Below are 15,827 nucleotides of genomic sequence, written 5' to 3'. Positions count from 1 at the left end.
CTCTCTTGAAGGCTGCCCATGAAGAATACTGGCTGTTGAGGCTTCCATCGCGAAGAAATACTGAAGGCAAGGGTATTTAATCATTTATTATGATTTCTAGCCATTGTACTTGTTGTACCAGCCCTTGTACTTGCTGTACCAACCACTGTATTGGCTATACCAGCCACTGTATTGGCTATACCAGCCATTGTACCTATTGTACTTGTTGTACCAGCCAATGTACCTGTTGTACCAGCCACTGTACCTATTGTGCCGGCTGAATGGAGAGCTGAACCTGTTGTACCAGCTCTATTGCATGAAGACCCGTGGTTTTTGGGGAAGAATCAGTACCCGCACGGAGGTATATGGGATTATATTGTTGGCTCGGCATTTCTACAGCCTGTGTTTGGTAGCCTCGTGTTGGGCTGTGTTATGGCATTTGTATTTGGATAATCCGGCATCTCCTGTGGGGAGAGCAAGGCCCTCAAAGCTTGTACATGATATTATTCTCCTTGGGTAATAAAATACTCCAAGCGGGGGGGTCGGCCCATTCCGGCCTCTGTGTGGTGTCACATGTGCAAGATCCATTTTCAGCATTTGTGGATGTTTTGTCCAGCTTTTATGTTTTATGCAAAGTGATGATGGATGTGTTAAGGCTATGGCCATGTTTAAGTGTGTTAATATGCATTGATGGTATCAACAAGTGTGTCAAAGACCCTAGTCCCCCGGGCACCCGCCGCGAGTTACATTGGCAGTGGACTGCCATGAACTTCTGTGCTTGCTCACTTGGCGTATGGTGGAGTGGGCGATGGTGGGCCCAGATGCTAATAGTTGCAGCCCACGAGGCACCCGTATGTCCCTAGCTTCTGATGACTCCGCTTGACCATTGTGGAAAGTTCGTAAGTAGTATCACAAGAGACCATAAGAGGGCTCAACGATACCTGTTGTTGAGGTCATTTGAGCTATCGGATCGATTGCATTCATACTTTCCGCTGCCACGGGGAGTGCATTTAAGGCAGCTCTCGGGCCATGCAAGAGAGGTGGTTTGCTTTTCTTCACGTTTGGAGCCTGGGCCCTTCTTGTCTAGCACCAAGAGGCATCTTTACGCATTACCAAGTGGAAGCCAGCAAGGTCAACATGGTCTATTGCCCAACGGTAATTCTACGGATACCTTCAAGAAGTGCAGACTTATTGGGCATCACAAATCAATTAATCCTCTAGAGGGGCCTGGGGGGTTCATGCAGCTTCTATAGCGAACTAAGGATTAAGTTCCATTTTGTTACTCATCACAAACCTCTCGGATTAGAAGGGAGAATTGTATGATAAATTATTCTTCTTATAATCAGCTGTGAGTGCCCGGACATCACCTATGGGGAGGTGATTCACTTTTTTACAGCATATAGAGTGTTTTAATTATTAGATACACACGAAGTTTGTATCTTCTTTTTCGTCAGTTAATCAAGAAAGATTCAGGCTGTGTGGTTCTGTACAACTCTTGGTCTACCCTCTCATATGCTCTTTAATTCAATATTGAAGGATCTTGCTGTTGGAAAAAAATGACAACGCCATTGGCTATACAAACAGGCAAGGATGCACCAGGGTAGAGGTAGGTGCATCCCTGCTGGTGATGGGGAATTCCAGTGGTATTGAATTTGTGGTTGTGCGAGTGTTTCTTCCTCCCCCCCCCCCCCCCCCCCATCTCCGTGTGCTTCCTGCAGTACGTGACATCCTTACATCCCGTCTTCCATGATTTAGCACTCCATAGAAGTCTCTTTGCTTGAAAAAGAAAGTGTCCAAATACATTGTTTGGCTTATTCCAGTCTTACATTCCTACTACTATCAATGCTCTTACCTTATTGCTCAAGTCACCGTAATTGAGCTGGTACGTGAACAGGGATATCAGAGACATTGGAGGAAGATCTACTGGATAAAGAGAGTCTGGCCCTCCTAAACCCCTATATGGTGAGAATGCTGGTCCTGGTCTGGTGAATATTAGATCAGAGGTTGCACTTTAGCCTCATGGTTGTTTTCAGTTCTCTCCCACATTCTGTTGTTCGTGGCTGCAAGGAGGACACTAAGTTTGAACTGCACAATTTTGGCAGCCAAATCTTAGTGCATCATGGCTCTTTCAGAAGGCAATGTCGGTCCAGACAGATTCAATTGAAAACGCCAACTTCATCAATACACTCCTTGCAACAAACTTCCAGTGTATGCAGGTGGGAGTTAATTGAAGCTTGCTTGTATGTACTTATATTTGCTGCATTGTTTTAACTAAAGAAAAAACTGCCCCCATACAGAAACATGGTGATCCAGTTTTGCGACCTTTCTTACAGGTTTGTCATCTGGTCTCCTCACTTCTACTTGTGAAGTATTTGATGTTTGATATTAATCATGCTTTAGGAATAGATGAGAGGAGAGAAATTGAGGGTGTCAATTTCCATTGCATCTTCTTTTCAGGATGTCATACAGTTTGGCCCTTTGGCAAAGACATTGGGATCTGTTTTGCTGAGCCGACCGGATATTTTGCCTTTGATTTTCAGACAGGTATTTCTTGCAGCCTCAAGAAGTTAGTTAACCATCCTCAGCACCTGCTGGTTCTGTAGAAAAGGCCTCAAAAAAACTAGGGGTTTAATTACCATCCATAGCATGTGTTTCTTGTTGCCATCTCCGGGTGCACCTCCACTGCCCTTGCAAATTCTGCCTCTAAGTCGGCCTTTCACTTGGGCCTTCTTCCTTCCTTTCCTTGTCAAAGCCGACCACAGCTCTGTTTTCAGGTTGACTTCTTCCATTTGCTATTAGTAAAAAGTAGTAAACAGTAGGAAAGACCAGATTCAACTCTCACATAGAGGCAATAACTGAGATGCAGGGGGGACTCCCTCAGTGATTGGTCGCCCTTGGAGGCGACTTAGTGAAAAAAAGGAAACATTTGGAAAGACCCTCACATAGAGGTAATAACTGAGATGCAGGGGGGACTCCCTTGATGATTAGATGCCCTTGGATGAGACTACATGTGAGAGGGGTGAGGGGAAGACATGGCATGAAGGACCTATGTATAACCTATCACTTTGTATGCTGCCTCAACAAGTTGCGTGCCATCAAGGCTCCCCAAAGCTTCCCATCACCTTACCTTGCATGCAGATCGGTTTGAAACTATACCACTTAACCTCAACCCACCAACTCCATGGCATATCCTAGACCAGCCTACTGGTCTTCTTTTTTGTATTGTTTCTTTCTGCTTCCACCTACTCCCACACTTTTTTTTTTGTAAAGCTTAATGTCATTAATTACAGGTGGGAAACCTCAAAACGAGGAAAACCCACCAAAAAGATCACACTTTTTATTTACAAGTGGGAAACCTCTAAGCGAGGAAAACCCAGAAAAAGAGGAGTAACTATAGGCTTCACCACCTAGAAGCAATCAAAGTAAATCCTATAAGCATCAAGAGTGATGTCCCCAGCATCATAAGCAAAATGAAGCGCGTGACCAAGCGAGAACTTGAAGTAATGGAAGGGAACAATGTCATTGGCTTGGAACATGAGGTTGTTCCGAACATGCCATATGGTCCAAAAGACCCAGAATCGGACCCAGCTGAAAAATACTGCAAACTGAGACTGTGATGCTTGTAACACCCCAAAAAGCCAAAAGCATCTGTGAAAAATGCCCGAAGGGAAACGAAGGCGAAGAGCAGTCGAGACCCGGCGAATGAACGATCTGGAGCATACGCAGCCCCATAGTAAATGTGGGACAGTCTCCTCAGTAGCTTTACATCGGACACAACGTGAAGGCGCAATATGACGTGCATGTAACAAGCTACCAACAGGAAGAGCACCAACCAAACAGCGCCACAAGAACAGGCGTTCTTTAAGAGGCAGATGACTTTTCCAAATGCGAAACAATGTATGTTTCCACCACATTGAAGATTTGGAGAGAGACCATAGCTGATTACCATGTCTGACTATCCATGCATCCGATTGCAAGAGGGCATAAACTGTCCTAGCTGAAATACATTTCATAGGAGTGGTTCCAAGATTCCAATCAGATAGACGGGAATCCACATTCAAGCGAGGTAAAGGAGAAATATCAGCAATCATCCGCTGAATTTCTGTCCAAAGATGAGAATAATGGGATCCCAATTGAAAACGATCTGCCGCAATAGAGAAGGAAAGAACCTGACCAGTGTCATCCACCACCTGATGTATCTGACAAATTCCTTTTTGAGATAGAAAATATGCCTGACGAGGTGAACGGTCAACCAAAGTGGAAGAAAATACACGACTCCAATGCAAACTCTCTAGCCGCAGGGAATTGCCCATCAAAGATCGGGAACCATGCCATATCATATGTGAAGTAACTTCCTTCCAATCAATAATGAGAGAAGAAGTGAAAGGACATCCCGGAATGTGTCCTTCAAGTTTTCCACATATAAGATCCCAGTATGTGGGTTGCCAATGACCATAGAATGGCGTGACAATATGCCGACACAAATGGGACACCATGAGAGTCCAGGGTTGCTGCTGATCCAACAAAACCGGCAAAAGCATAGCTTTCCTGGCCAAAACATGACGTCTCAAATCCAAAATATTCAAGCCTCCAAGGCGCTTAGGAGAGCATAACTTGTCCATGGATAACAATCTGAGGCCCTTTCCACGAGATGAAGTGCGCCAGAAATGCGCCAATATACTTGACATAAGGGACTTCAAGCGGGATTGAGACCAATATAGCAAAGGTAGATAAAACTGCACATAAGCTACAAGAATGCATTGCACAATTCTAAGACGAACATGAAGCGGCCAAGTGGACAACTTCCAATAATGTAACTTGGAGTGCAAGCGCTCGGCTACCCAATCCAATTTCCGTGTAGCCGATACAGTCCAACCCAGCGGATAACCCAAATGACGAACTATAATGTTCGGAGGAACAAGTTCGCCTGGCCAAAGCAGCTTATGCCAATCATATTCAGTCAGAGCCAATAGTTTGGATTTACGAAAATTCACTTTGAGGCCTGCTGCCAATCCAAACAAATGAAGAGTGTGCATAATTTGTTCCACATCATCTTGGTGATTGCGAGGCATAAAGAGAGAATCATCTGCATAAGCTTGCGCAATAAAATGTTTCCCAGAGGGTAATTTCAAGCCCTGCAATCTTCCAGACGAAGTCAAAGATTCCAAATACATAAGCAGGGGATGAGTAGCAATCGCATAAAGCAAAGCACTGAGAGGACAACCTTGCCTTACTGAACGTCCCAAATGCCAAGGATCTGTGAGAAAACCATCCAACAAACCGGCAGAGGTACTGTCAGCATACAAGAAATAAACCACAGAGGATAGCGTAGGCCCAAATCCCAGCCGAAGCATGGTATCTGCAATGTAATCCCAAAGAACAGTGTCAAATGCCTTTTCAATGTCAACCTGCATGACCAATACATCTTGTCGAGTGTATTTCGCATACTCCATGCCAATGATGACATTTGCTAGATTATCAGTAATTTGCCTTCGTGGAATGAAGCCATACTGAGATGGATGCAAACCATCATGCAAAAACCCTTTAAGTCTATTGACAAGCATTTTAGCCAGCAATTTATAAACCACAGGCATGAGCGTAATCGGCCTCCATTGCGAGAACTCTTCACAAAGTGCTTGCTTTGGAATCAACTTGAGCAAGCCTTCTTTCCAAGATGAAGGCAAAACCTGTTGCTCCCATGCCCTGTTTATCATTAACAATAGTGGCTGATCCAGGTAGTGCCAAAACGACAAGAAAAATTCTACAGTAAGGCCATCCCAACCAGGAGATTTCCAACGGCCCAAATCACACAAACTGGCATACAATTCTGTCTCCGTGAAGGCGGCTTCCAAAAGTTGAGCCTGGTGCGCCGATAAAATCGGTGCAACTTGAGATAAAAACAAGCGACGAGCTTCTCGACCTTCCTGCGTGAGAGAAGAGGCCTCAAAAATCTTGCCATAATGAGATTCCATGGCCCGTGCAAGCCCCACACGAGAGGTAGTCCAATCACCAGTCGGGAGTTTAATCCTCTTAATAGTTTGAGACTGCCTAGAAAGATGTAAATGACGAAAGAATTGTTTAGAAGTGCATCCTTTATCCGCTATAGCCTTTTGGCGAGCTCTAGTCTGCCACTTTGCCAATTTTCTCTCATCATTACGATGCAACAAAGCACGAGCAGAAAGTAACTCTGTCATCTGGATTTCAGTAAGAGATGAAGTGTTAGCCAGATGCATCAAACTTTGACAAGTGCCTTTGGCCTGTTGAACTTGCTCTCTGAAATGCGATAAATAGTGTCTGCCATAATCCTGGATCACACATTGAACCCGCATAACAAAACGAAACCATGCTGTGTCCATATCAACATGCATTTGAGAGATCAATGGCGAGATAATATTCACAATCAGATTGCGAAAAACCTCATGCTTAAGATAAGCATTATTGACATGCAGAAGTCTCTTTCTAGTTAATGAATCATTGGCAGAACATGAACCAAATTGTATTTTCAAGCATATCGGAGCATGATCCGATAGACACAAGGAGTAATCAATCCACATATCACATACAAAATCATCATACTGCTGCATCTGAAAGAGATACCATCGGTCCAGACGAGCACGATACATTGATCGAGCGTTATGTTGAAATGTGAATCCTGGATCATTGGCTTGCAACAGAGGCCACAAATCCAAGGCATTACATGTGTGCTGAAAGAGATCCCAAGCTTGTCGTTCCACATGAAGCATGTGAGAATGTCCAGTAGTATTATCCACATGATTTGGAGCATTATTAAAATCGCCACAAAGAAATGCATTAGAACGCCAACAATAAGAGGAGATGGCATGCCACAAACGAGCCCTGTCAGTAGAGGCTGTGTATGCATACACACCACCAAACTCAAAAACTTCCCCATTGATAATACATTGAACTACCATCCATCTGCCAGCTGGATCATTGAATACCAATATGGGAAATAATTCATGGCGAACAAGCATCAGCACTCCAGAGTATCCAGCGGATCCTGCATAAGCTATCCAATATCCCGCAAAATAGGAAGTTTGCCCGGCAAAATTATGCTGATTATGCTCTTGAAGAACAACAATATCTGCCTTGCAAGTATGTACATAGTGCCAGATTAGCCTCCATTTATCCTGATTGCATAATCCGCGCACATTATATGAAATGCAATGTATAGAACTATGCATCTTAGATGGTATATACAGTGGGCGAGAAAACCAACAGAAAGCTTAAGAACTCGTGCCCATGGGCACATCCGCATCTGTCGCGGAAACATCAGCTGCCAAATCAAAACTCGAATGTGGAGGAAACAAGTGATGGCCTTCCGACGTTGAAGCAGTGCCCCCTGTAACTACTTCCTTATAGGATCGAACAACTTTATCCCAGGCCTGAGCCAAGGAAGAGTTATCATTACAAGGTAATTTTTGCTGAACAACATTCTTCAAGGGGGGCACATAATTGCGAGAAGATGGTAGAGTACGTGCTTTGACAATTTTCTTGGGTACTATCCACGCCTGAGTAGCAGGAAGCTTCTCTTTGCCCTTGTCTTTGATGTTCGGGGAAGCAGGAACATTTGGCATTTGAGACTGCTTCCCTTTACCTTTATTTAGTCCAGTTGTTGATGTGGATGCAGAAGCACCTTTAGATTGTGCCTCAGGGGAAGATTTCACTGGAGGAGAAGTCTGAGGGGTAGGGACAGCCGAAGGAGGGGGTTGTAGATTTGGTTCAGAACATTCAGATTGCATATGACCAAATTTGCCACAGCGAAAACAGGAATTGGCAAATTTCCCCCATTTAAGCTTGAATGGTCGCTTTCCGACCACTGTGTCCCCAGAATCAACGGTAATGCCCATAGGAGCAGGAAGATCAGTGTCCCATAGAATACAAAAACGATTTGTATTGGCATCCAACTTCGGGGGGCAAATCACTTTGCCCAATTGAGCAGCCAACAAAGGAAGAAAATGACGCCAAGTACGAGGAAAATCCACCACTTCAACCCAAACCGGACACTTATGTCGAATAAGGCTCTGATAATCTTTAGTAAGAGCCCAGGGAAGAACATGAGTCATTTGCGTATTGAAGAAGAGGGGAGACATTTCCAACAAAGCATCTCTAGCTTCCATGTCTGCTAACAAGACCTCATAGAATCCTCTTGCTCCAAAATAAACACCCCGGACTGCTTGACGCTTAAGCAAGAAATCAACCCATTGTCCCACATCCTGTGCACTAGGCATCTTGCCCGGGAAAAAGAGAATCACTGCATTCAATGCATACTGTGCAACCGGATCCATGAGCTCCTGCACCGGAATACGCACTTCTGTGACTGGAGCAGGTCCTTCCCAAGCACATCTTGCTTCTTCGAAATCCTCATGCAGGCATTCCTTAATCAAAGACATGGCATCCAAATTCGAGGTGTTCATTGCTTTCCGACGCTTATAAATGGCCAGCTCAGGCGATTCCATCATGCACACCTTAAATTTTCTGTAATCCCCAGAACTGCACACACACACACACACAGAGCAGGGACGAAGTGGCAGAGGGCAACTGAAGATGACAACACACACATACACAGAAGATCTGAGGCTGGGCAAAACCAGAAGAGGCGACTAATTAACCTTCTATCAGAGGCAAGGCAGGGGAGGCCAGCCGGCAGCAAGAGCATTCAACGGCAGCAGGTTTAGGCGATGGCCAACAGGCGGGTAAAGATCAGCTGCAGAAGAAGTTGACGGCCAGGAGGAACAGGTGAATGGCCAGCAGGCGGGTAAGATTTAGCACCAGCAGGCAAGAAGGAATTAGCTAACACACACACACACACATACACACACAGAGTAGGAGGGAGAGACGAAATTGCAGGCTCACAAAAGGTAAGTCGCAGGCGATCAGAGTCGAGCAGCGACGCAGGCGAGGACAGTCACACAGGTTCGCTCACCACCACCTACTCCCACACACACACCCACCACCCCAACCCAACACACACACCCTTCCCCCCCCTTTCTTCTCCTTTGCGGGTTTTAATTTTTGGACTTGCAAACACTCTGGTGTCAAGCATGTAGTGAAGGATTCCTCCATCAGATACTGTCCTAGGTGGTGTAATTTTGTTCCAAGAAAGGAGAGTTGCAAGGTATTGAATTTCATGGTAGAGCTGCATGTACAATGCTCAGCTATGGAGGATCGAAGAGATACATGGCTATGGAGTGTAAATAGCAAACAGTGAAGGAGAAAGGGTTAGAGAGAGAACAAAGCTCTTAGAGAGAGAGAGAAGTACACAACTCAATGATGTGACTATTGATTTATTTCTTTGATGAAGTACAAGTATCTTTATAGGTTACAAAGGTTCTCCAATGACATCAATGCTTATGTCACAGTACACAAATATCTAGATATTATTAAAACCTCTCTAAGGGGTGGTTCACACACAAACACACTACCTCACTCATAAGAGTGGGTTCACACACAAACATCCACTTACACACTATACTTCAGTTGGTTACAACCATGATAAACACTTGATCTAGAACACAAAACACAACTTGGTCGAACATACAGAACACAAATACATATCTTGATAATGAAAAAACACATACACAAGGAAACACACATTTGTGCTTTGTAGACCCTCTTCCCCCCTCCCCCGGGCCCTTGATGCCAACTTGGCCTACTCATTTGGTGACTCAGAGGTTGAATCATTACATAAAGCAGATTTTTCATCTCATCCCTCGGAAAATTTGGGTTTTCCAAAAAATAGGGCTTTTTGAAAATGATGATATAGGAGGCTATAGCAACACTCCAATGCTTGATATATGCTCTCAATTTTAAGAAGTGTTGTGGGATTTAAGATTAATGCTTTGATTAAGCGAGATTTGCAGAAAAATTAAAAAGCCACAAATTTTCTCTAATGAATAGCTTAATTTGATGTAAGCTCTCCTTGGGCAGTGGTGTGTTTTATGCCACTCTTCCACCACACCTTCTCTCTCTTGTATATTGTATAACGTGGGTGACCGCTTCTCTTGGACCTTGGGTAGGTATTGACAATGTGAAGTCGTTGTAGACAGGCGCTTGACCTGGGTAAGCTATAGGTTATTGAAGTCGGGCCAGGCGGGAGCGTATAGTAGGTGAGGCCGGCCGGGCAGAGTTGGTGGAGCAGGTGATGCTCTGGGTTGTGAGGTGTTGGCTTAGTGTCAAAGAGAATGATTGGGTATTGCTGAAATTCGAGAAAGCAAGACTTAAAAAGAGACTTGGCAAAGAGGGTGCATATCCTAAACTTGCAATCAGGTACTATGGGCCTTTTCAAGTGATCAAGAAGATTAATGAAGTGACTTTCAGGGTGCGATTGCCTAATCATTAACATATACACAATGCTTTTCATGTAAGTCTCCTTCGCAGTATGTAGGGCCGAAGTGTAATGAACCGGTCATTGAGCTTGAGGAGAGGGATTCTACCTAACTGGTCCACCCGTGCTTTCTCATTATGTGTGTACATTAGGTTGGCACCCATGGCTGTCCTTATACAAGGGATTTATGCCACTCATGTGATATTGTGGATTTGACTTTCTGTTGGGACTTGTGCTTGTGTGTACATGCCCAGAAATGCCTAGAGGATTGATGTTCCACTGGGTCTGGTACACGCAGGCAAGTACCTCGTGTACTTGCCTGGAACACGTCTATTTTGGTTTAGTCTTATGAATGGGGATTGTCCATACTAGTGTTGCATTGCATAGCATCTTTATGTGCTTGCTTGCAAATTGAATTTGCATGCTGTTTTCATGCTTGATTGACCGATGTGTAGTTCTAGGTAAGGGGACTCCCGCCTGCGAACCATGCGTGTGAAATTGCATGCTGACATGGTTATGTGGCATGTGATAGGTGGTAAGTATTGGTTGTAACTGAGTCTTAGGATCTAGCATTGATTATGAGTGAGTGTGTACACACTTTATTAAGTTTTCGGCGACCAAAACTCACTTATAAGTTATAACCAGCATTGTGTTTGCACACACTGATGTCCCAAGGTAGACAAAGCTCAATGTCCACCGCATCCCTTGTTCAAAGAGAGCAACCAGTCATGTGTCAATCCCAGCTTGGACTACTCACTTTCCTTCTCTACTTGATACCTAAGATGGCCATCTCATCATCTCTCTTCTCCCTTCTCTAGAAGTTGGTGCCCCTTTAAAGAGGCTCTATCGCTGTATTTTTTGCACTTTTCTCCTTCTCTACACCGTATCCAAGCTTGTTAGAGTGTTTTCCACGCTTCCAAGAGTGTTTACAGGCCGTATTGACTCTCCTACACACTCCCAATGGTTGAATTTCAGCAAAACAATCCTTTTATTTGCTGTAATTTTTGGTCTTTTGGCTGAAAACCCTATTTTGAGCCTTGCTTTCTCAAGTTGAACAATAGGGGAAGTTTTCCTAGGGTTCCCTGCAACCACTTGACGACTTTTGTGGCGAAGGATCATGACAAATTGAAGATTTCAACACTCCAAATGCTTCCATTATGAAGACTTCCGCTAGCATCAACTCTACTTGCAATTGGTAAGCTTTAATGCTCATTTATGGAAGCAAGTAGTAGGAGGGAGAAGCAAGACTCCATGTTCACATACTATGTGTAGTGTTCTCTTGTCCTACGTACTCTCTTGAAGATTGTTTCTACCATGTGTGGGTCGAACAATAGAAAGCAGATGGTAGGGAACATGGGCACTCGAGGGTAGTGTGAGTTGAGGTCATATGGACATCCATTGCTTTTACCTATGGATCACCTTCTCACCACGCATACTTTGCATGGGCTGGTTTTGCCATCAGGTGAACAATTTGTGGGATAGGCATATGCAGATGATTCCTTCTTTCTGCCTAGAAATGATCCGGATGATCTCAAGTCCGTAATGGAAGCACTTGAGCTTTTCGTATGTGCGGCATGTCTCAAAGTCAATTTTAGGAAATCCAAACTCTTGCCAATGAAAATTGAAGCTTGGCATGCTCATATATGAGCAAGGCAAATCATTGAGCCTTCACAGATTGTGCGTTATTTGGGATATCCGCTGGCATGGAACACTACTGCTAATGCATAGGCAGACGGGATATTACAGCACATAAAAGGGAAATTGTACTACTGGAAGCTTTCCACTTGGCCTTTGCATGTGCGCTTGAGAATAGTGCAATCCATACTCATTGCATTTATTTAGTTCTTTTTACCTCTTTTGTTTTGGCCAAGGCATCGGATTGATGCCTTTATGTCGGAAATATTAGAGTTCTTTTGGAAATCAAAACACTATAAGAAAGCACTCAGGCTATTGTCAATGGCGAAGTTATGTACTCCCCGTATGCATGGTGGACTGAACATCCTCAACATACATATACGTGTCCTTGCATGGAAAGCTACTTTGTTGTCAGATTTCGTAGCACAGCTGCAACCTTGGTCACGGATGCTAGCGGCCATGTGTGTTAGAATGAGATCCTCAGGCTTTGGTGACTAGACTACTACACATTGGGAGGTGGTGTTTGGTCGTTTTGTTGAAAAGATACCCGGCTGCCCATATAGCATGCACCTTATTCAAGACTAGAAGAAAGAATTACAGCATGTGACATGGAACGGCCGTGCAAGGGAATTCGCTAAGGGGGTTGAAAGCATACATTGGTCTGCGGCTCTTGCCCACCCATTGGCTTTCACACAGCCAAGGAAAGCTTTCTTCTTGGCAAAAAAGGGCAGAATTGATGTGGTGGACCAGGCTGGAAACATTAAGTCCTTCCCTATGGCTCGATGTAGTTTTGGATTGGGTATGCATTATAGACCTTTGTGGCGTGAGATATATGAGTTGCTGTCCCCCTTTGCACCAATACCACCGCTTCGTATGCATGACCACCTGGTTGACTAGAAAGTCTTGGGGGTGCCTTTGGATATTATATCGGCTAAGAATTTATATGTGAGGCTACAAAGCCACCGCCATGGATTACGCTTATATGTAATGATCTGTGGCACTTACAAAAACCATTACTATGGTGGAGGAAATGTTTAAGAGGGATCTGGAGGAGCGTCTTGCCATTGAAAGAACGCGTGTTCGTCTGGAGATGCATGCTTGGAGTTCTCCCAGTGGGTGTACTTCTACACTCACAGCGTATATGTGCCTCGTCATGCCGCCGTTGTGGTGCGCAGACTGAGACGATGTTGCACCTTCTTTGGACGTGTCCACATCATAGTCACCGGAAACGAGAAACGGGAATGGAAACGAGAAAACGAGTTTTTAGGGGTTGAAATGGCCGTTTCTTGTGACAACATTGCTTGGGAAACGAGAAACGGCCATGGAAACGGATGGGGACTTAAAACGGAGAAATGCGTTTCTAGGGGTTGAAACGGCCGTTTCTTGTGACTACGGTTCACATTCCAAACTGCTCCTGGACAAGGTTTCAACTTGCTTGCGCATTAGATTTCCCACACACTTTTTTGGAAAATAGTTTTGGATATTTGGAGTGCTGACAGTTGCGCTCCAGCCTTATGCTGCGTTCTTCTCATGGGTACGGTTTTGGGCTCTGTGGTCAATTTGGACCACCGGAACTGATTCATGTTTGGACAGCATATGCCAAACACCTCCTTCTTTAGGCTCTCCTTGCGATAGACACTGCATTGGTATGCGAGCCAGGGTGTTGATTTGTAGACTTTCTTAGCTTTTCTTTGACTCTAGTATGGGCCCTTTTCGGACTCACCATTCTACAGTGCATATACCTACGTGGATTTTTACCTCGCATTGAGGTTTTCCACTAGTAATATATCATTACTAAAAAAAAGCGAGTTGAGGTCCAAGCTAGGATTGACACATGGCTGGTTGTTCTCTTTGAACAAAGGGGATAAGGTCTGGGCGGTGGATATTGAGCTTTGTCCACCTCGGGACATCATTGTGTGCAAAAACACGGCTGGTCATAATTTATAAGTGAGTTTTGGTCACCCAAAACTTAATAAAGTGTGCACACACTGACTTATAAATTAATGCTAGATCCTAAGGCTCAGTTATGACCAATACTTACCACTTGTCACATGCCAATAGATAGTTTCACACGCATGGTTCACCGGTGGGCTTCCCCTGTACCTGGAACTACACAGTGGTCAAGCAAGCATGAAAACAACATGCAAATTCAATTTGCAGGAAAGCACATAAAGATGCTATGCAATGCAACATTGGTATGGACAATCCCCGTTCATGAGACTATACCGAAATAGATGTGTTCCAGGCAAGTACATGAGGTACCAGACCCAGTGAAACACCAATCCTCTAGGCATTTTTGGGCATGTACACATGCACAAGTCCAAATGGAAAGACAAATCCACAGTATCACATGAGTGGCATCAATCCCCTACATGACAGCCATGGACACCAGCCCAATGTACACACATAATGATGAGAAAGCACTGGTGGACTAGTTGGGTGGCCGAATGGTGACACGTAGACAAGAGGCTGATGTTGAGGCGCTTATGAGCAGCACACTGTGAGGCACTTGTGTGCACAGCTAGGCGGGCATAACTGAAACGACAGTGTGAACAGTTGCAGTCGATGTGCAGTGGACACTGACAGCTATGGCCGGTAGCTCAAAGGTCGTGTGGGAGGTCAGCGTTGAGAACACAGGTGGGCAGCACTGGCTGAAAGCAAAGCTGCAGTTGGTGCAGACATTGGTGAACTCACTAATCTGATGACAGTAAGGCGGCAGCACACAGCACATCAGCAGCAGCAAATTCGTGGGTCTGATACCATATTGAATTTCATGGTAGAGCTGCAGGTACAGTGCTCAGCTATGGAGGATCGAAAAGACACATGGCTATGGAGTGTAAATGGCAAACAGTGAAGGAGAGGGTTAGAGAGAGAACAAAGCTGTTAGAGAAGTACACAACTCTATGATGGGACTATTGATTTATTTCTTCAATGAAGTACAAGCACCTTTATAGGTTACAAAGGTTCTCCAATGACATCACTGCATATGTCAGTACACAAATATCTAGATATTATTATAACCCCTCTAAGAGGTGGTTCACACACAAACACACTGCCTCACTCATAAGAGTGGGTTCACACACAGACATACACTTACACACTATGTTGACCAAGTACACACAACACGGCTTAGCAACCATTCACACACACACACACACACACACACATACTTGGATGAAGTACACACCGACCATAACAACCACGTAGATAAGACCTTGCTTCCAACACAAGGAACAGCAACCATTCACACACACTTAGATCAAGTACACACCGACCATAACAACCACAGAGATAAGGCCTTGCTTCCAACACAAGGAACCTTGAAAGGCTTTGCTTTCCAAGGACACAGTGGCAAGGTTTCAAGATTAATATATCAACTTTGATCTCCATAAATTTGGAGCTTTGGAAGAGAGTAGCAATTCCATACTTCAGCACATCTTGGTGTGATGCATACACGGCAGATTTCTATTGACCTTGCAAGTGCAAGGGAGGCTTTTTTCTTGGAGCAAGAAGTAGGATAAGGCTTGAATCTGTAAGTTTGGTACAAAGGCTTGTTTCTCTAAGTTGAGGACAGGATAGGGGCCTTTCTTCCTGTAGAACAGCAAGATTGACTTCTGCCTTGCAAGAGGACAAGAAGCTATGGGACTTGTTTCTTGTAGGGAAGCAAGATTGGTTTGCAGTTTGCAAGAGTGCATGCACCAACAGTGAGGAAGAGGTATATCCTTTCATGAGGACAAGTTAAGAAGCAGATCTCAGCTTAAGACATCTGCTTTCAAAAGCCAAAGGAATATCCCAGACATGACTAAGGTAACGTATGAAGAGAAAGGTAGATTGCATCAATGGAACTGGCAAGTAAGGTAACATAGTT

At 44.4% G+C, this 15,827-nt stretch overlaps 1 protein-coding gene across 1 annotated transcript in view; it reads left to right on the top strand.

The window, feature by feature from the left end:
- Positions 1-15,827, top strand: part of LOC147637667 (Lycopene beta/epsilon cyclase protein) — a 76,766-nt gene that overhangs the window by 59,564 nt on the left and 1,375 nt on the right. Inside the window, 4 exon segments of the mRNA XM_086799005.1 lie at positions 1,874-1,941; positions 2,082-2,195; positions 2,277-2,312; positions 2,437-2,523. Of these exon segments, the coding sequence (XP_086655131.1) occupies positions 1,874-1,941; positions 2,082-2,195; positions 2,277-2,312; positions 2,437-2,523 (305 nt within the window).

This window comes from Cibotium barometz, chromosome 6 (genome assembly GCF_041138505.1).
Source record: "Cibotium barometz isolate CiBa-2024 chromosome 6, ASM4113850v1, whole genome shotgun sequence".
Classification (NCBI taxonomy): Eukaryota; Viridiplantae; Streptophyta; class Polypodiopsida; order Cyatheales; family Cibotiaceae; genus Cibotium; species Cibotium barometz.
Note: the sequence above shows the minus strand (reverse complement) of the source record. Positions and strands in the feature narration are given on the sequence as shown.